The 22,211-nt window shown below is 40.4% G+C and overlaps 1 protein-coding gene across 1 annotated transcript in view; it reads left to right on the forward strand.

Annotated features, from left to right (window-relative positions):
* Positions 1-20,469, forward strand: part of wdr7 (WD repeat domain 7) — a 105,883-nt gene extending 85,414 nt beyond the window's left edge. Inside the window, exons 25-30 of the mRNA XM_080047323.1 lie at positions 2,373-2,490; positions 3,293-3,442; positions 3,984-4,066; positions 5,635-5,734; positions 12,807-12,911; positions 16,432-20,469. Of these exons, the coding sequence (XP_079903449.1) occupies positions 2,373-2,490; positions 3,293-3,442; positions 3,984-4,066; positions 5,635-5,734; positions 12,807-12,911; positions 16,432-16,635 (760 nt within the window). The 3' untranslated portion in view covers positions 16,636-20,469. The remainder of the gene's footprint in view (positions 1-2,372; positions 2,491-3,292; positions 3,443-3,983; positions 4,067-5,634; positions 5,735-12,806; positions 12,912-16,431) is intronic.
* The last annotated feature ends 1,742 nt before the right edge of the window (positions 20,470-22,211 follow it).

Raw genomic sequence — 22,211 nt, forward strand, 5'->3', positions numbered from 1 at the left:
AAAAAAGAGGCAAGGGAAATCGCCAAAGCCAATGCATAGCCTCGACTCATTAAAGGTTGAAAATCACTGAATTACACAACATGTAGGCTAGCCTATGGCTTAAGGCTATGGAAATCATTATAGAAACAATATTTTTTTTTATCAGTGATAGCTCAGCTGATCTCGTTGCTATAGAGACCACGTCCGTCCGCTTTGTTTGACAACTGACAGAGCTGCCAAGTCTCACCCTTTTGGCCGTGAGACACACTCATATCAACCAGCTCACACTCTCACACGCTAGCCTACAACTCAAATTTCTCACGCGGAGAAGTTAATCCCCAAAATAACGATTGTTTTGCGGGACTTTTATTTTGACAGTCTTATATTGAAAAGCTAACGGACATGAGTTCCGTGACATCCTCTTTCTGCACGCAAGTTAACTTGATGCATTAGGTGTGCACCTGCACAGGAGATGAGCCCCTGGTCTGATGCGCCACCTGGCTTGAGAAACACGTTCTCAAAGACTTACTTTGAGTCATTATTTAGGGAGCACACACATATTATGAATGAATTCAAATGAGCCATTTTAATCTAGATTAATCTAGATTAATTCCAAAATTAATCTAGATTAATCTAGATTAAAAAAATTAATCTATGCCCACCTCTAGTTAATACACAGCCTAGGTTCTGTAAAATGGTCATGTCGCTATGGTTTCCCCCCTTTGTTTACATACCAGTTTCAAAGCCTGGGCTGTGAATTAACACCGGATTCGTTTGAGCTCACACACAGTACAGACAGGTGGTGGATCGTCATGAGAGGTAATTCACTGATTTTGGACGAAAATGATTTAGACAAAAAGCATTCTCCACAATTGCTGACTGCACCTTTAAGTGACACAGAAAAACTCCAGAGTGTACTCGAAGCAACTATAATCCATATTTCCTTATAATTACAACGTATCAAATGACAATGTGAAATGGGTCACTCTTGGTGACAATTCTAAAGGGGTTTGTGTGTGTAAGCGTGTGTGTGGGTGCGTGAGCTCCACTCACACTTATAATACTCCAGATTATTTCATTACCTGTTCTAAACGTTGGTTATTAACCTCGTGGTTCTGGTACAATTAGCTCTCTGAACTCCTGCCGCCTTTTTATCAACACTTTGACTGTTTCCAATTACAGCCGGCCGCGCTAGATGAAATTAAACGTTTCAATATTGCTGATATATTGCCGATATATTACCACCATTAATTACAGTTAGGTTCTGTAGCTGTGATCTGTAATCAGAGGAGCTGAATCGTGCCATCCATCCATCCACCCCATCACTCCCTCTCTCCCTCCCTCTCTCTCTCTCTTGCTCCCCAGAGTCATTTCTTAACAAGGTGGCCTCTCTCGCCCCCCCCCCTCTCTCTCTCTCACACACACACACACACACACACACACACACACAGAAACGCACACTCCGAGGGGTGTGTGTGGCCAGCTGTTAGGGTGTGTGTGTGTGTGTGTGTCTAATTCCTGTTGCATTGTGGGAGTCCATTATGCCGTCGTCTGTTGAATGGCTCCCATTGACTCGGCCTTGACATTATAAGCTTCCCCGCTAATCTCTTCACTCCATATATTAGTCAGGCCCCCGATCTCTCAGCCCGCTTCATTCTAGTCTTAACCCTGATTTCTCCTGCTCTATGAAATTCTAGTCTCCATTTTATTTGAGATCATTATAAAGTCTCTCATTGAAGGATAACACTGGTGATGTTCTAAGTGATTCCTATTGTGAACGAACCCCCATGAAAATACCCCAAAATCAACAAATGAACGTACTGTGTGTGAAGCCTGATATATGTGATTCTTCTGAGCCATAGAGCTGACATCTCCACTGTTTCACTGTTAAAACACAGCAATGAGCCACACTGTTGCACTAAGGTGACTTTCATTTATTTCGACTGAAGCCCACATACACATTTGGCAGTGCAGACGAGCCATGTTATAAAAAGGTGATGCCTTTAAATATATCATACTGTAGGTGCACCCATTTTAATTTTAAGGTCCATTTGAAAGTAATACAAATAAATATATATATATTTTTTAAATAACATATCATTTTGTGGAGGGTACATAATGACTTGTTTAGGACTTTACCGTGGTCTTCCTAGATTAGTTTGTAGGCGTACACCTGACTTGAAACACTGACTTTTTCCTACTTATGCTTTTGCAAATGACTGAGCTTTTCTAAAATATAAACCACTGTTTAGTGAGTTTGTGATCTAAGTTTTCTTAGGGAATCTTTCTGTGGTAAATATTTGTTTTCTTCATTTTTAATGGAACCTTCCTCTCTCTCTCTCTCCCTCTCCCTCTCCCTCTCTCTCTCTCTCTCTCTCTCTCCCTCTGTCCAGTGTTACAATGGGTCTGCCCCTCAACCCACCTGCAGACTCAGCTCGTTCAGCGCGCCATGCTATCTCTCTGATCGCTACAGCCCGCCCACCAGCCTTCATTACCACCATCGCTAGAGAGGTGAGGCTGGACTGGTCAATACATCTTCACAAACATCCAAATATCAGCTAGTTATTTTTTTTTATTTTATTACATATTGTGTGTTGCTGATACCTGAATTCAACATTTTACATTGAGTTAGTCATCAATTGCACTGGTCAATTTCAATATTGTTGCCTCCACAACATGTCTACTTTCATACTAGTATAAATCAAAGGTTCAAAATGTACATTTAGGTGTTTATTTGACTAAACCTTGTCTGTTTGCATCTATACGTTTCTCCTATACAACCATCTTTAACGGCCATTATCTCAACATAATTTTTTTTTCAATACTCCAAATCACTTAAAATCAATCTAATTGATAAAACTTTCAATAATCGTTCTTAGCACTATTCTGAAGTTTTTTTTTACAAAAGGATTTGCTCATATGTTTTCAATTGTCTGATTTATGATACATTTTGTTCTTAAAAACATGCAGACATTTTTTAAGACTTGCACATAGTAATTTTTTATTCATAAAATGAAAAGGGCTGTATCCAAAATGTGTACTGTACAAACATTGCACTCTAATATTTTTATTGCCAAATTTGTACATTTATTTAAACATTTCTGAAATTCTTTAATACAAAATATATTTCTTTAAATTTTGCAAAGTTTATTTAAAAATGTAGTGTCTCACCTCAGAATGAACACATCGTTTAGGAAGAGTAACTAAATAGCTTCAGTAACGGTCTCTAATGTAGTAGTGTAAACTAGTGTGTGTCAGGTCATTGACTCTCTATCTAGTGGTCACCACATGTCTATGTATGTTGTCTCTCCAGGTTCATAGGTTCAACGCTGCCCAGGCTAACTCCCAGTCTCAGCAGAACGTTCACACCAGCACTCTGGCCCGGGCCAAGCCTGAGATACTGAGAGTCATAGACATCCTCATAGAGAAGATGCCTGGAGACGTGGTGGATCTACTGGTGGAGGTAAACAGTATGACATATCAGATAGTATATAATGCAGGGTTTCCCCCAGTGGATTCCAGCCATGGCAGCCCACCATCTCTAAGCTGAACACACACACACCATACCATGCATTGTTGATTTTTTGTTGACGCACATGTCGCGCAATTCCGAAAGTTTTTACGGGGCTGTATCCGCATTGCGTGTCATGCGGTCTGTGAAAGCATTTTCAGAATACTGAAAGCAAATGCAATCCACTCTTCCTTGAAAACCCTCATAAATTTCATAATACCATTTATTTATTATGTGCAAATTGCAATATTGTCCACTATAATCCCAACCTCACAATTTCACCAAATCGAGCAGCACTATTCCCACCATGCCTCACTTTTCTGGGGGAAACCCAGTTATGAATTCTGAAGATGGCTAACTCCCAGTTAAAACAACCCACTTGAATATATGGCTTTTATAAAAAAGAAAAAAAACTTTGTAATGTCTCTGAAAAATGGCTAATTAATTTCCATAACTACAATCCTCCTTAACCTCTCCACTCCCTCTTGTTCAGGTGATGGATATCATCATGTACTGCATTGAAGGCTCCCTGGTCAAGAAGAAAGGACTGCAAGAGTGTTTCCCTGCCATTTGCAAGTGAGTAACTGTGTGTGTGTGTGTGTGTGTGTGTGTGTGTGTGTGTGTGTGTGTGTGTGTGTGTGTGTGTGTGTGTGTGTGTGTGTGTGTGTGTGTGTGTGTGTGTGTGTGTGTGTGTGTGTGTGTGTGTGTGTGTGTGTGTGTGTGTGTGTGTGTGTGTGTGTGTGTGTGTGTGTGTGTGTGTGTGTGTGTGTGCGTGCGCTTGTGTGGGAGTGTGTGTATGTTAACAAGCCCCCCACACTTCCTTATAAGGTCAGTGGGGTGGCTGAATTAGGGAGGACTTATGTAAAGTTGACTCCAGGGGGATGTCATAGGCCTTTCACACCGCCGCAAAATCGGAGCTAGTTCTGGGCTTGTTCGGAGTTAGAGCCAGTGTTTTGGTTTCACACCGCCAGAGAGCCTGCTCCGGGCCGTAAAAACCGGGGGAACTCATACCCCAGGATTGAGCAGGGTTTGATAAGAACTGCTTGCGCGAACGGTTGGGGGAGGGATTATCCTGACCAACCAGAGCAACTCAAACCTCATGCCCGCCATATTTAAAAACACCGCTACTACGAGACGTAAACATAACATAATTACCGAACGTAGCGATCAAATTGACCGGCGAGAATACGCTGTATGGGTCCTGTTTGCTTAAGAAAGCAAAGCGAGAGCCAACAAGTGTAAAAATAAGACGTATTCGCCGCTGTTGTTGTGCTTAAAGCTAGCGGTAGCTTTAGCGTTAGCCACAAGAGCAGCGGCGTCGGATGACGTACACACACGTTTACAGTGACGTCATGACGTTGCTCTCTTGCCTGTCTCCGGTCGATGTGAAACCAACCGGTTCATAACTGGGATAAGGCTGTAACCAGTTTTGAACTGACCCCAACACCAGCCTGGAACTGACTCTTGGTTCATTTTGGTGTGAAAGGCCTATCAGAGGTCAAGTCACAGGTACAGAGAGCGGCCTGAGGGCATGTGGCCCAACCAGCTCAATCTGCATGTGTCCCCTATGTTAGTGATGGAATATATCAATGTGTCTTTTATGTCTCCTCTTGGCCTTAACAACACTGTTCAACTGGCCAAAGCTTTTTTTGTATTAAATATAGTCAAATCTTATTTTTAAAGCAGATGCAGATGTGTTCATTTCCATTGCAAGCCCATGCAAAGTGGAACTCTGCCACACTTTTAAAATCAGTGTGTGTGTGTGTGTGTGTGTGTGTGTGTGTGTGTGTGTGTGTGTGTGTGTGTGTGTGTGTGTGTGTGTGTGTGTGTGTGTGTGTGTGTGTGTGTGTGTGTGTGTGTGTGTGTGTGTGTGTGTGTGTGTGTGTGTGTGTGTGTGTGTGTGTGTGTGTGTGTGTGTGTGTGTGTGTGTGTGTCAGTGTCAAACATGTCTTTTCATGTAAGAATTAACAATAGGTTTTTTTATGTGAATGTACATTATAAGAATGTTGGCTTATCTTAAAGCAATAATTTCTAACTAGTACTACTGAACAGACTTACTGATAATTCGGTCTCTCTTTCTTTGCTAAAATACTACATGAGGGTGCAGTGAATGTTGATGTGTGTTTGTTTATCCACTTGTTCAGGTTCTACATGGTGGGTTACTGTGACCGCAGCCACCGCATCGCCGTGGGAGCTCGCCAGGGGTCAGTGGCCCTCTACGATGTCCGCACTGGGAAATGCCAGGTACGTTAAAAACACCGGTCACCTCAGCAGCTGTGTTGTTTGATCGGAACAGGACAGGAATAGCTCAAGCTGCTGAATAGATTGTGATAGACAACCGAGTTAGTCTTTCACCTGCTTGCTCACTTTTGTCCATCCATCCATCCATCCATCCATCCATCCATCCATCCATCCATCCATCCATCCATCTCTTCCCTACTCCATCTATCCATTCATTCGTCCAAACACCATCCAACAAGGCACTCTCGCTAAAAATGTAATGTAAGTCTTTATTGATACGGCTAATGCATAGCAAAAAGTAAAAGAAATATGCACTTAAGAAAAAGGCACCAATGTATTGCGGTACACAGGCCCTTTTCAAGGTGACTGGGGTTAGTCAAGAGGGCCTAGGTGTTGACACTGTTCTGCTGCTATTGGATCACCCCTGCACTAGAGCTGTCCCCGACTAAGAATTGACCTAGTCTAATCTGAATAGTCAATTCTTAAATTTAAATTGATTAAAGGTATTTTATTAACAGAATTATTAGTAGGCTGATATTTATACCACAGTAGGTGATGGATCACCAAAAAGAAGCGCTCCTTTTCTCTGCCGCCCAAAAGGAGCGCTTCTGAGTACATGAGTACATTATAATTTCCATCTAACCCCACACCCACAAATCCTATCCATCCATCCATCCATCCATCCATCCATCCATCCATCCATCCATCCATCCATCCATCCATCCATCCATCCATCCATCCATCCATCCATCCATCCATCCATCCATTCATCCATCCATCCATCCATCCATCCATCGCTACATGAATAACTGATCATCTACGTTATCAATCCATCCACTTGTTGACCAATCATCCAACCCCCTCGTTTCTTCCATACATCATTTCATTCCATCCATCCGTCTAACTCCTCTTCAGTCTATCCAGTTGTTCTTTAATCATGTTTGAGTTTATTTGTCTATCAATACAAACCAAAGTACAGTATGACCTCCTATGACAAGAGAGTAGAAAAAGAGATGAGAGCAAACCAATGGGCAGTAACACTGAGCTGTAAATACTGGAAAAGACAGAGTCAAGTAGGAGAGTTTTTTTTTCTCTCTTTCACTAATTGATTAATGATGAGGCAATGACTGTGTTAATGAGGTTTTTGCCTTTGCACACATGTACTGTATGTTTGATTGTGTGTGTGTGTGTGTATTTGATTGTGTATATGTTTGTGTTTGTGATCCTTGCCTTTGTGTCTGCGTGTATTTCTGTGTTACAGTGCGTGTGTGTGTGTGTTGGTAATTTGCTGCGTATTGATTTGCAGTAACCTGAGCAGTCTAGTCTGGTGGAGGGGGTCATTTATATCTGATAACAGCACTGGCCCCTGTTCACCCCACATTTAGTTTGATTGTGTGTGTGTGTGTGTGTGTGTGTGTGTGTGTGTGTGTGAGTGTGTGAATTTATTTCCGTGTTTACGGTTGTGTGCATGGTGTTAAGACAGGGGACACTTTTCCTTTGTGTGTTATTTGCAGTAATTAACATGTAGTAGATAAAGGCCTTGGCTGGATCAGTGTGTGTGAGTGTTTGTGTTTGGGAACCATTTCAAGTGTTTCAGTTCAAATGTAAGCTAAAACTCATCTTTATGGGGCGCCTTTAGCTCAGTTGGTAAGGCGTCCCCCTCCCGGGCCGGGCCCAGCAGCGGACCCGGGTTAGATTCCCACCCGCGGTCGTTCTCTGCATGTCACTCCCCTCTCTGCCCCATTTCACCTCTGTCTCTCTGCACTATCAAATAAAGCATAAAAATTCCCAAAAAATATCTTTAAAAAAATATATTTATTATTATTTATTAATAGGGCTTGGTGTCTGTTTGGTTTTTATTCATACTTTCTTACTTATTCTGGCACTTGTTGGTACTAACTGAAACTTGCTCCCATTTCTTGTCAAGTCAATAATGTCAACAAGAAGACTTTTTTTGGGAAAACAGTTTTCAGCAGATTTTACTGCTTTATGGCCGTATAATCGTGGTGACCAAATGTCTCATATCAACAACAGACGTATTCTGGTTTGTCTGCTTATAAGGCATTGTAAAGGCAATGTCAATCTTTGCATTGAAGTCATTAACACTAAAGTTGTTTAGCATTATGGGGTTGGCCAGTCCACCAACGTGGTAGACAGACTGAAATATCTCAAAAACTATTAGATTGATTCCCTGTGGAATTGTATACGGACATCTTAGCATGCTGATGTAAGCATTTAGCTATAGAGTGGTAGACTTTTAGAGACACACACACGCACACACACACACACACACACACACACACACACACACACACACACACACACACACACACACACACACACTATGGAAAGCAATGACTCAAATAAACTCTTTTTAACTAATTAATTCCAAAAGAGAACGGCTTTCAATTTGGACATTTGGTCTCATTCGTCCATAGAAACATTTCAAACCACGTTGGAAACTTTTGGAAAACAAAAATAACAAAATCTGGATGTAAATCGGTTTAAAACATCTTGCTCTTACTGTTACACAAACACTAAACATGAATGATGAATTTTAAAATACAATTAGCTTTGCTTGGTTACTTTGTTGCTTAATTAAAAACTGTGATTTCCTACTAATTTAGGAAAATATCAATCTAAACTTGTGTCATCTTATGTAAGGTCATACTTTACTTACAGTATATATTGAAAAGTTTTAGGTCAGATTTAGGAGATAGAACATGTCAAATAAACGTATTGATTTTATTTGGAGAAGGGAAGGAAGGAAGCAAAGAAAGAAGAGAGGAGAGGAAAAAGGAAACGAGAGAGGCAGTTTTTTTGTTTAAAGTGTGTGTGTGTGTGTGTGTGTGTGTGTGTGTGTGTGTGTGTGTGTGTGTGTGTGTGTGTGTGTGTGTGTGTGTGTGTGTGTGTGTGTGTGTGTGTGTGTGTGTGTGTGTGTGTGTGTGTGTGTGTGTGTGTGTGTGTGTGTGTGTGTGTGTGTGTGTGTGTGTGTGTGTGTGTGTCTCTCTCTCTCTCTCTCTGCCTCTCTGCCTGTCTGTCTGTCCAACCGTATAGCTAGCTAGTCCCTGCATGACCATCTGCCACAGCTTTGATCAGCCTGCGTGAACAGCCCTTTGTCAGCTGCATTACTCTGTGTGTGTGTATTGGCGTCCAGCTGCTTGCTCTGCTTCTTTAACAGACTCTCCTGAATCTACTAATTGAACACAAAGAAACAATCTGACTGATCTCTCTCTCTCTCTCTCTCTCTCTCTCTCTCTCTCTCTCTCTCTCTCTCTGTCCGCATCTGTCTCTTTCTTTAACCAATGAAACGGAGGGAAACGCTCTGTAGTTAAAGGTGTAGCTGTGCCTCAGAGTTAGCCCCTCCCAGTGTACATCCCATCAGTAGCCAACCAGTGTGGCTAGCTATGGGCTAAAGAATAACACCTGCTTGAAAGATTAGACTTATACTCAATGCAAGGGTCTTACTGCATGCTTTCCAACTGTAGATACCTATGGAGTAGATTTGTATTCATAGTTCAGGGTCTGTTATCTGTCACCATGATAATACATATGGCTTTGCTGGTTGTGTGTTACTAAGAGGGGAAACTTACTTAAAGGGATAGTTCAGTATTTTTAAGCGGGGTTGTATTAGGTACTTATGCATAGTTAGTGTGTTCCCTTATGGAGATGGTGATCAGTGCAGTCACTATAAGGAGTTTTGGGGAGACGTGGCTGTAGCAGAAGTCAGCATTGTACTGTTACAGAGAGGGCCAAAAGAAACACTTTTTCACCACATAAACAATTGCTTACCCTTTTCAATTGTCTGGTAAATTTAGGATTTATTTATCTGCTGATTTGAGGACTGATAAGATAAATGACTGTCTGCCTGTGCTGTGCAGAATACATTAATTTAAGTACACAATTTAACAAATGTTTATTCTTTTTAGTTAAGCATTCATACACTACAGCAACGTCTCCCCCAAACTCCTTGCAGTGACTGTGCTGATTGTGGGGTGGAGGGCCCCATGCCTGTGTGTTTGCCCCAAAATGACTAACTCTGCCCCTGTTTGTACCCAGTTGTAAGCAATGTTGTCATCCCTATCAAACACATCTACTTATTCTTACATCTTACATTATAGCCAAATGTAACCATCATTTGTCTTTATGATATCACTCCCTCTTGATAGATACAGAAACGTCACTCGGAAATTGAAGACACAATCTGCGGATGACTCAACTTTCTTTTACAAATCCCAACATAATTCCCTTTGTAAGAGGAGACGGAGTTTGAGAGCTGACAGTCTTAGTCATAAGGGATGGAAATAAGAGGGCATGAGACTTATGTATGACACACACACACACACACACACACACACACACACACACACACACACACACACACACACACACACACACACACACACACACACACACACACACACACACACACACACACACACACACACACACACACTCACACACTGGAGTCCCAAGGTGTATTGGAGTACAGAGCGCTGTAAATGGTTTCAGTGTGCTTCACTGCTCTCTGATAGGCTGATTGATTTGGTAGGCAGTCCACCGTGACGTACACTCACACACACACACACACACACACACACACACACACACACACACACACACACACACACACACACACACACACACGCACACTTACACACTGTCATCATAATATATATAGAAGCATCAATACATTAAACAATTTTCTACTCTGCATCCTTTTTCTCTTTGTATCTCGCTTTTACTTTCTGGACAAATGTTTTTTGTTTCTATTCTTTTTTTGTCTTTGGTCAGGTCCTCAGATTGTCTTACATCATTTACAGGACCTCCCCTCTTTATTTCTGTAAATACAGTCCAATGCAAAAGTCAATTCAGTTACAGGGCCTTCATAGTGCACTATTGGCATGCTCTTTTATTTCTTCAACTGTGCAAATTTGGTCTTACATTTTATTTAGAGGCCTTGCGATGTAACGCCAACCAACATGCGTATGTGAGTGTCCGCTGTGCCAGTGTTGAAAGAGAGTAGAACAATAAACAGGAGAGACGGCAAGCTCCTAAACTGGGGCCGCAACAGTAGCTTTGCTGTTTGTTGTGCAGAATAGGCCGCCGCCCCATTATGACGCTCTGACCAATCGGTGGTGTGCAGTGTTTCACATCAACATTTAGTACCTGGTCCCTGGAACCTCTACGGAGTGGGGCCCAGGTACTTTTTCATAGTGGAACACCAAATGTATGAGAGTAGGGTAGAGGGAAAATGTTGGAGAAAAACTGACGGAGGTGAAAGATGCAAGATAATGGAAGATGAATGAGTAGAGAGAGAGAGGTTGAACAGGGATGAAATAATTCATCTTTAATTCCTCAAGCAGCACTGCTTGAATCTAATAGGATTTCACCTGAGCAGAGGAGGGAGTGAACAGATTAAAAAGATGATATTTTCATTTCATTGCGTTATTTTTTCTTCTTCTTTGTGCTTTATAATGGGCGCAGACGGGTTATTATTTCATGGGTCTGGGTGCCCGGGGGCCACGCTTCTTCATTTCATCTGGAGGTGAGGAGTGTGTCATCCCAGTCTCAGGTGGAGGCGGGTGGGATGGGGGTTTTCTAGGAGGGCGCTTATTGCGTTACACACTCCCTGCATCTGGTGGGACCGTTTATTGCGTTACACCCAGCGTGGTGTTCGCTTTATTTGTGTCCCCTGAGTTCTGCAGGGGGCGACGGCAGCATCTGTTGGAGCAGAAGCTGCACCTCGTACTGATGGAATTATCTCCTCACAAACACCAGACACTTACTGTCAAGGAGAATCCAAGTGAGACGCCTCGATGAAATTTTAACAAGGACCAAAGTGTGTTTCTAAATCTCTTCTTCATCAAACACACTTACAAAAAAAAAACTGGATTTATTGAAGACTGGATTACCAACCCGGAGCTGCTGCCAGACTTTACATTCATCAAAATGGAAAATGTTGTAACTCAAGTTTTGCTCTCACTTTAAGTCTGTTGTTGTTCTATGAAGCACTGGAATGGTCAAACCGTCCCTGATATTCCTACAATATCCTTATTGCCACTTGGAATATATTCATCCCTGAGCTCATTCTATTCTTCCTCTCATTTCAGCCAGTGTACTCATCAGTATAATATGATGCTAATATGGCCTGTGCATCCTGTCTGCCTGTTGGCACCAATTTACTGCAGTGAAACTATAGAAGCCACGGAAAGAGTGGTGAAACAAGAGACCCAAACCTGTGATATGAGTCTGTCTGTCTGTCTGTCTGTCTGTCTGTCTGTCTGTCTGTCTGTCTGTCTGTCTGTCTGTCTCTCTGTCTGTCTCTCTGTCTGCCTCTATGTCTGTCTCTCTGTCTGTCTAGTTAGCATTGTGTGCCCGAACTGTCTATATTCTCTTGTCCAGTCACACCTCTCTCAGTTTATTACTCTCTGCCACACACACACTTACACACACAACTCAAGACTCTATACACTCCAAACTGAATAATTACAGAGTGTAGCTCTGTAGTGGAGCTCATTTTACATTTATTTTTTAGCTTTATCTTAAATCATTTGTTTTCATTTCATTTTCATTATCATACAAAGCCCCCTTTTAAATGACATAGCTACTTTGTGTTTGTTTAGTATTAGTTAGCAGTCATACCGGACTATAGTAGTATATTGGGTGTGTACTATATACTGCCCTTTGTTTATTTGTAATACAGTATTTGTGTTTCTTGTTCTTCTTTGAGATTCTTTCTTTAGCTGTGTGTCTTTGAGACTGAGAAATAGCGGTTTGTAGAGCAGCATTTATTTAGATTACTGATGATTTCAACTCCTACAAAAGGTTTATTTGGTTTAATGAGTCTGATACACATTTTAAAATGAAACACTCTTTCCCAAATTCTCTCTCTGTCTCTGTCTCTGTCTCTCTCTCTCTCTGTCTCTGTCTGTCTCTGTCTGTCTCTGTCTATCTCTCTCTGTCTCTCTCTCTGTCTCTGTCTGTCTGTCTCTGTCTATCTCTCTCTCTCTCTCTCTCTCTCTCTCTCTCTCTCTCTCTCTCTCTCTCTCTCTCTCTCTCTCTCTCTCTCTAGAACATCCACGGTCACAAGGGGCCGATCACAGCAGTGTCGTTCGCCCCTGACGGCCGTTACCTGGCAACATACTCCAACCTTGACAGCCACATCTCCTTCTGGCAGGTAAATGACACAAACACACGCACACACAAGCACGCACGCACACAAACACACACACAAACACACACACACACACACACACACACACACACACACACACACACACACATACACAGTGTTGTATTATTCTTTCTACAGTCTGAAGAGTCTTGGATGATTTAGTTTGAAGGCTGTGGGAAGTTTAAAGCCAGACATCACAGTTATTAGTTGTTCATCAGTAACTTTTAATGTGTGTATTCGGCAGCTGTGTCTGATTTTAAATACCAAGAACTGACTCAAAAGAGACAAGCACTAGAAGTCATTTTCTTATGTAATTTTATTTCTTTATTTTAACTAATAGTAACAACATAATAGTAAGTAAGTAAAACCAATTTTTTTGATTTCACTTTATCCTTATTTCATGTATTTTAGTGTTTTATACACAATCTCAATGAGTAAATTGCAAATAAAAGCTCCAATACACTAAAGCAGGGGTGTCCAAACTTTTTTCACTGAGGGCCACATACAGAAAAATCTACGAAGGGCCAGGCCACTTTGCAAAAATAACACATTTATCAGGACATGTAGCTGCTCTGATGTTTAGTTTCATAGTGTCTTCGTAAATTGTAATCCTTCTTCACGGCAACACTTTCCTTGCAAATTAAACACATTTTCCCCTCAGAGCCGGCCCAAGCCTTCATGGGGCCCTAAGCAGAATTTAGATTAGGGGGGCCCCTCTCCAATGTTAGCGCTGCCCAAATCATTGACTATTGTTAAATGCCGTTCAGACACCAAGTGTTTTATGCTAGTGCCTCCAATGTCCAGCTGGGTGAAAATAGTAGCCCCCCTCCCAGGGGGGTCCTGGGTAAAATATTATGCAGGGTCCTCTGGGATGGGCTTGGTGCTCTTTTTCTTTATGGGACATATTTCTCTGTAATATAATGAATGCATTTAAATGATTTAAAAATTAAAATGGCCATATTACATTATATTTTTTAAATGTGCCACAGGCAAATCAATCAGTTTTGACACCCCTGCACTTGTGGGTTAACTAAAAGAAAAAAATCTAAAGGGCCATATTATACTTTTAAAATCGGCCGCAGGCCAATAAAAAGCGGGCCGCAGTTTGGACACCCCTGCACTAAAGGAACATGACAAATATTTAAATAGATATTAATACAAAGTCAGGCGACCAGGTACACACAGGTAAGTGCTGAACTTGTACACACACACGTACAGACACACGCACACGCACAGGCACACACACACACACACACACGCGCGCACACACGCGCGCGCACACACACACACACACACACACACACACACACACACACACACACACACACACACACACACACCCCTTATCTTCTTCCCAGAACTGTTATTTTGAGTGAAAGGTCTTTACGACCTCTGACACGACTGTCTGCCGACATACTCCCACACATGTACAGTACACACACACACACACACACACACACACACACACACACACACACACACACACACACACACACACACACACACACACACACACACACACACACACACACACACTAATGGCATTACTGTAAGCATAAACCACTGCTAGTGCACCGACAAGACGGCTGCTGTGGTAATGAGCTGGCAGACGCTCTGTCGGAGCGTGTGTGTGTGAGGGAGGGGCCGTGTCGTCTCAGGGAACCATAGACTTTCTACTGCATGGGTTTCCTTCACAAACACACACACACACACACACACACACACACACACACACACACACACACACACACACACACACACACACACACACACTCCCAATTTGGGGCGGCGACAGGAGCCTCATGAGTTAAACTCACTGTCTCCTCAGAGAGTGCTGTGTTCCATCACTAACAGGAACAGGATGAGGGTCTTCTTACCAAAATGTTCACAAACTAATATTATTATCTGAGATATCTCATATCTGGTGTGAGTGATGCCATAGGATGAAACAGTTCAATCTTAAGAAAAGATGAACATAGAGATGGATTAATATGAAACCATTTGAGAGCCCCCCTCAAATCTGTGTTTTTACAATCATTAAGTCCTCTCACTTTAAACCTTCTTCAGTACAACATACAAGCAGCCAGGATTTATCCTCAGCACAGCTAGTGTTCCATGCCTATCCTGGTCCAGCACGCAACTTCTGCCTCGTTTCCACCGAGCAGAGCGGCGCAGTTTGGTGCTTTAATTTGCGTTTCCATTGCCAAAAGTTGGGTGGGGTCCCAAAATAAGCGAGCTGAGCCGCTCCTATTTTCAGTACTCCTCCGTTGGGGTACCAGCTGTCTGAAACAGTGCCGAAAAGGTGGAACTACACACTGCTGTACGTTGATTGGTCAGAAGAATCACTTCTGCGTTAAACCGCCGTGTGTAGTCACCTCAGCCAGAGTGATGAGAGTCTTGTGTTTAGAAAAAATGTCAGCTTGCAGCTCATTGTTTATTGTGTGGTGTTTTTCCTCTTCATTAAATTAATCAGCTGGCTACACTGTGTCCCACTGCTACGATGTCACCATAGTTACGTAGCTGCCTCGGACAGCGGTGTTCGCTCACTGTGCCTGTCGGCTTGCACCGAGCCGTCTCTGTGCGTTAGCCGTAATATACGCTGGCAATACGGCGGGACTTTAAAGGCACACTATGTAACTTTTAGTGTGGCAGAGAACTAACAATTTTCTAAGGTATATTCTTAAAACGGATTGAATAAACTTTCTGCACAGGCAAATTGAATCCCCTGAACACTGTTTGAAGTTACAAAAGCTTCCTGAAAAGTTACCAGTATATAAATATAGAATATACTTTTTCAGTAAAGGAAGATACCTGATTTATCCCCAATTTTCACAGAAATTCACGAACTAACAACGCAGTACAAAGAGCAGTGCAAACTTAAGTGTCAAACAAGGACCAACATGAAAACTTCAAAAGTGAACTCCTGTAAGAAAAGGCATAGAAGTGTGAACAATGAATGTAATTATAAGTTAGAAAACAGGGAAATATATATTTCACTGTGCCAGTAGTAGAACATGTAAAATATAGATTCCAATTAGTGAGTCCAGTCAGATTTATCAGCCGCACTAGTCCACTAATGTCCATCCTGCCTCAAAGCACAGATGAGTTCTACTGTTTGATGTCTCCTCCACACGAAGTGGGACACATCAAACACATGTATAGATCCTGGATATTTCAATGAGGTAGAATAAATTGTAATATATACATATATTCTTTACAAGGTAATTGGACTTTTTTTTAAGCAACTTTCCACAGAACTGAATAGGATGCCATTTTTCAATTTGGTTTCCCTCTAGTACATAATCGTGGCACACATCAGCTTTTTACTATGAACACACAATTTCCTGAGAGAAATAATATTCTTTTGCGTCAGTTCAGAACTTTATATTCTGGTAAATTCTTTTAGTTTTAACAGGCTAAAATATAAACTGATGAACCAGAACATGTATATTGACTGATAGATGGATCATGTATTGTAGTGTGACCTCCAGCTCCACATGTCTTCCCTCCCTGTCCTCCCCAGATGAACACCAGTCTTCTGGGCAGCATTGGGATGTTGAACTCGGCCCCTCAGCTGCGCTGCATTAAGACCTACCAGGTTCCCCCGGTGCAGCCTGCCTCCCCGGGCTCACAGAACCACCTGAAACTAGCTCGCCTCATCTGGACCTCCAACCGCAACGTCATCCTGATGGCCCACGACGGCAAGGAGCACCGCTTCATGGTCTAAACCACAACCCTGGATCTGTACATAGGAGTCCACTACCTGGACCTGGTCTAGCTGCTTCACAGTGGGACTCACTATGTTCTCGCTTTAGTTTTAATTTCCAAAAAGGGCTGGGTTTTGCCAAGGACTTTCACGATACGATACGCATACACGGCTCACGGTATGATATATCGCGATACATTGCAATACGATGCATATTGCTATGTATTGTTATATTCCACATAGTTCAATGAAAATGTGAAAAACAGATCTGAAATACCAAGTTGCTGTGTAAGGTCTGGGTGGTCTTAATACATCACATCATATTGATCATTATTTAAAACCTGGCAAATTCGAGGCAACTAGCCATACTGCGACATCTACATGAAGGTTGTAATTCACAGCCTGTTTAAAAGCTGAAAAGATATCACGTAAATAGACATTACGATATATTGCCCTATCGATGTATTAGCACAGCCCTAGCTTCAAACATGAATCCAACAGGGGGAAGTCTCTTAATAGCCAATGCTGATAAGTGAAGGCGCTTTTCACTGAGATCCATTCAGAGGTTCTTCTTATGTGAAGGTACCAAGCTGCAGCTCAGGTCCAGGTCTTGACTGGACTGCATGTCTGTGTTCTCCCATAGTTTACCCCCTGTGAGGAAACTCCCTTTGTGATATATTCAAGATATGTTATATATTCAATGGGAGGCCTGTTTACATGATGATTTGCATTGATTTTATTTCTTTTTGTTGTGAACACCACCTTGTCATTCCTATTTATTTGATGTTTTTTTTCTTAGCTGTCACAGATATCCACGCAGACATTCAGGGTCCCAACCGTTGCTGTTAAGTGAAACTTAAGTCATTTGGCTTCCCACTTGTTTTTTTAGTTTATTTCTGTACTTAATGTGATCACCTTTTAATTCAATGTTTGTCATTTATTGCAGGTTTTTTGTGGAAACACGGGGACTCAAAAGGCTATTTTGTTTCCTGCTTTTATATATTTTAAGTCTGTTTGGGAGACAATAAATGACATAACCCAAGATGAAGTGAATGAAATTGAAGATTTGAAAATGTTAAGATGAGATTTTCCATCACTTCCCTGTCAAAGGCCTCTCTGACCTCTGCAGGCCAGTACACACTTTTCACATTTCAAAACTGCATGTGTGTCTGTGTGAGTATTCTAGTGGTTTGCTTTTATGTTGGTGACACCTCGAAAGCTTCATGCAGAAGTGCGTGTGTGTGTGTGTGTGTGTGTGTGTAAGCGTGTGTGTGTGTGTGTGAGCGCGTGTGCGTGGCGTGCTTACACCCAAGTGTATTTTCACAGACGCATATTCTCACTTCAGACTGCTCATCCTAAAAGCACAGTAAACCTGAAGGCATTGCAACAGGAGGAAGATATATTTTGATAATGATCCATCTAAGCTTGGTTCTTTATCAGTTTGGTGTCTTTAGCCTTCCTCCATTTTATTCATTCATAACAGCCAGTGGTTAATATGTCCACATTTTTCTCCCCCGTGTTCCCAATTCAACTCTTTTTCTCCTTTAAAAAGTATATTTTCAAGGGGAGTTTGGCTTTGTTTGCAAATGACTACGCTGATAGGTGTGAAGACCACTCTTTGTCTCGCAGCTTAAGTGATTTCTATCAATATATATTAAAGTGTACATATCCATTATATATCTCATGAGAACTGTTGTGTAATGTAGTCTGTCAATCTTGTACAGTGAGCACCGATCCCGTTTACCCTGTGTAGTATGTGTTGTGGCTAATGTGACTGTGTCTGCCTGCCACCCACTAGTCCATCAAATGACTGAATTTACTGATGTTTAGCTTTTTTTTTTTTAAACTGTCAGCCACTTGCATTTTTGTTGCATTTTTCGTTTGTTTTTATCAACTGACCTAGGTTATTTAGGATTAGCTAAGAAGACCAAAACATGAATAAGACTTATAACAACATGGACAAAGGATGGAAAAGCAAGGAGGAATTTTAAAACATCAAAGTGTACCAATTTACATATATATTGTTGTTTACTTGAGATCCTTACTGTGCTATTATTGAGAGAAAGACTGCTATCAATGGGACACATTTATATTTTTAACATTTCTTCCCTTCATTTGTTATTTATTTTGGTATAAAAGAAAACGACATGTTCTCTTAAACATACCCAACATTCCTTACTTATAACAACATAGCATTTTTCTCATTAGCTTGGAGCTAACCATAACCCTCACTGCTAACAGCATCTGCTTAAAGAAAAACTTCTGAAAATCTTGCTTTTGCTGAGCTCCAGTGGGAAAAATAATTCGCCTAGCTTTTATGATGTAGAAGTTTACCCTAACGTGTGTGAGGGCAACTTGAAATCACTGTTAGGTGTGGTTACAGGTGCAAAAAAAGCAAAATTCTCTCTGCACAATTTTAACAACAGTAGGTCATAGAGGTTTTCATATATGGCTCTTTTGGGTTGGCAACATGTCTTTGCACATCACACCTTTACTGTTTTAGTGCTCAGAGTTTTATGAAGAAAGAGGAATAGAAACAGATGTATATATCTACACATATGATATTCATGAAGACAGTTTTCTGTCAGAAATGAGGATTTTAGAGTTTAAATGTTTTTACTGTGAGCTGTGTGGCTCTCGGACAATTGTTTGAATAATTTGCATGCACGCAAATTTGACCAGACACTTCACTACTAGCTTCATCTTCTTCCCATCCCTCCTCTCCATCCCTCCTCTCCATCCCTCCATCTCCTGTCAGTTTCATTAGCGCTGTCAGAAAGCTTCTCACACTGTTACACACCTGTAAACCCCAGCGTGTCAAAGCTTTTCACAAGTTCAAAAAAAAATATCTCCACACACACACACCCCCCCCCCCCCCCCCCCCACACACACACACACACCTCACGTCCAGACAGCTTAGCGTTGAGATCTTAATCTTTGGTTTTTCTCAGCCACTCTTTACAGTTTGAGAAAAATATGTTTTTGGCAGCCCTCACGGGGGGAGAGGCAAGGTGAGAAAAGTAAAGCGGACACAAGAGTAAGTAACTGGTGTGGAAGATCAGCTCATCCAGACAAGGAAAGGGAAAGGTTTAGGTAGCGAAGTTAAGGAAACCAAGCATCTAAAAGTAGCCTACCTTCTGAGATTTCTTCTATTACACCAACGTGGCAATAAGTCTGACACAAAATGTCTGCCTTTCTTAACATTTTTGACCAAGTGAATCCGTTCTATGACTTCAATTTATTAAAGAATTATTATTATTTATTTTTTTTAAGATATTTTTTTTTTGGCATTTTTATGCTTTATTGATAGTGTAGAGACAGAGTTGAAATGGGGCAGAGAGGGGAGAGAGACATGCAGAGAACGACCGCGGGCTGGAATCGAACCCGGGTCTGCTGCTGGCCGAGGCCCATGGCCCTACCAACTGAGCGCCCCAAGAATTATTGATTATTGATAGGAATATATTTTTCAATCTCTTCTTTTTTTTTCTCTTTCGCTCCATCTTCCTCAAAACGTTAAACAGCCACTTTTCATAAAACCCATTTATGACGTGTGATGGCCTCATTGTGTTTTGAAGTGAGAAGCGCTTGCTGTTAAACACTAAGTGAGCAAACTTTTGTTTCTGAATGTCACGCTAAATGTAATGATGATTCTTGTTGATTTCTGATTTGATTATTTATTGTTTATACTGTAAACTCTGACTGGATATTTAAGAGTGTGTGTGTGTGTGTGTGTATATGCGTCGTATAGTGCATGTATATAAGCTTCCCTTGATGTAATACACAGCAGGTTGAATTTACTGTGTGCATTATATTTACAGGTGTTGTGTTAAAGTGTATTGTCATTGGTGTTGACATTGTGTCCAATAAAGATAAAAATGAGACAGAGGATGTGAAATATATTTTCTCTATGTGCATAAAACAATTCCAATCATGGAAAAGTCCATTCAAAGAGTGCAACTTTCCTATATTCTAGAGTCATTAGACAAAGTGAATTGTTTCAGTTATTTATTTAGTTTTAATTAAGATGACTACAGCTCAATGGAATAAAAAATCCAATATATGAAAATATTAGAATATCACAAAACCAATTCAAAAAAGGATTTATAATACAGAAAAGTCAACCTTCTGAAAAGTATTTTTAATTTAACTTATTTAACTTTGTATGCAATGAATCCAAAATATATGAAAGTTTCACTTTTTGAATTAAATAACAGAATAAAATGAACTTTCCATTGATGTTCAAATGTTTTTGTTTTGTCTGATTTCATCACATTTTGACATGTCATTTTAGGAAACCCACATTGACAATATAATGGCTGCTACAGGGTCCTGCCATTGTGTTCCCTGGCTCATTGACAATGAAAACCTCTATAAAGAAAGGTAAATATTTCAGTATTTATATAAGTTGGATGGCTATAAATGAAAAAAATATATAGGGGAGAGTGGCCTGAGTTGTGCCACCCCTTGTTTCTAGAAAACCATAGAAGAAATTGGAAATGTGACCACATATTTAAGAAGAGCCATCCATTTAACTCATCCTGTAAAGAAGGGTGAAAAATGGAATAAGATATAAGCACATTTAAGCTCAATAAACTGTTTTTTGCCTTTCAAAGTAAAATGTCCATGATTATTGTGTCTGAACAATTATAGACACGTTTGAAAACATTTGACACATTCATCATAACATGGCATATCATGTTGGATTTTTTTAAATGAAAAAACCTGGGGAAAAAAACGTAATTATCTGCATCATAATTGCCCTGCATGAAGGAACACTTTTCAATGCTTGATTGCTTGATTGCTTGATTACCAATTCCTACTGACATACTGACCTTTTTTTTTAAATAGATAAAATAAAAAAGTCAGTGTTGTTTCATAATTAAAAAAATGCATAACTTAGTGAGTCAGGACAAGTTGCAAAGTTAATTTGAGAGAGGGCTTCATACTGAGTAGCTACTTTCTAAATTGTTAAATCATATTTTTGTGGATACTAGTAAACATTTCTATCTTAATATTTAATACAATTAAAAATGTATGGGCATATACTGTATATATATATATATATATATATACGTATATATATATATATATATATATATATATATATATATACGTATATATATATATATATATACATATATATATATATATATATATATTGTTTTTTTTTGTATAAGACTAAAAAACATTATGCTGATATTTCACAAATGCGTTGTATTGGTTAACTATTATGACTAATCATGAAGAAATCAATATTAAAAGATCAGTATATAATTTGTTGATGAAACGCTATCAACATGTATTTTTTAAATATTATTTGTGTGTGTGTGTGTGTGTGTGTGTGTGTGTGTGTGTGTGTGTGCAAGTCTGTAGTTAGTCCTGAATTGACTATATTATACCTAGTTAATTTATATAGCCTAGGCCTATTTAAGTGTAGGCTAAATTAATATTTCGTTAGTTGGACTATTAAAATATTACTAAAGAATGTTACTAAAACCAGTAAACAAATGAAATGGTTACGTACAGTTCATGCGGAAAGTATTCACAGATCTTCACTTTTTCGAGTTCAGTGCTTTTTATTAACAGCCACAGGCACA

This window comes from Ammodytes marinus, assembly GCF_949987685.1.
Source record: "Ammodytes marinus genome assembly, chromosome: 18".
In the NCBI taxonomy this organism is placed as follows: domain Eukaryota; kingdom Metazoa; phylum Chordata; class Actinopteri; order Uranoscopiformes; family Ammodytidae; genus Ammodytes; species Ammodytes marinus.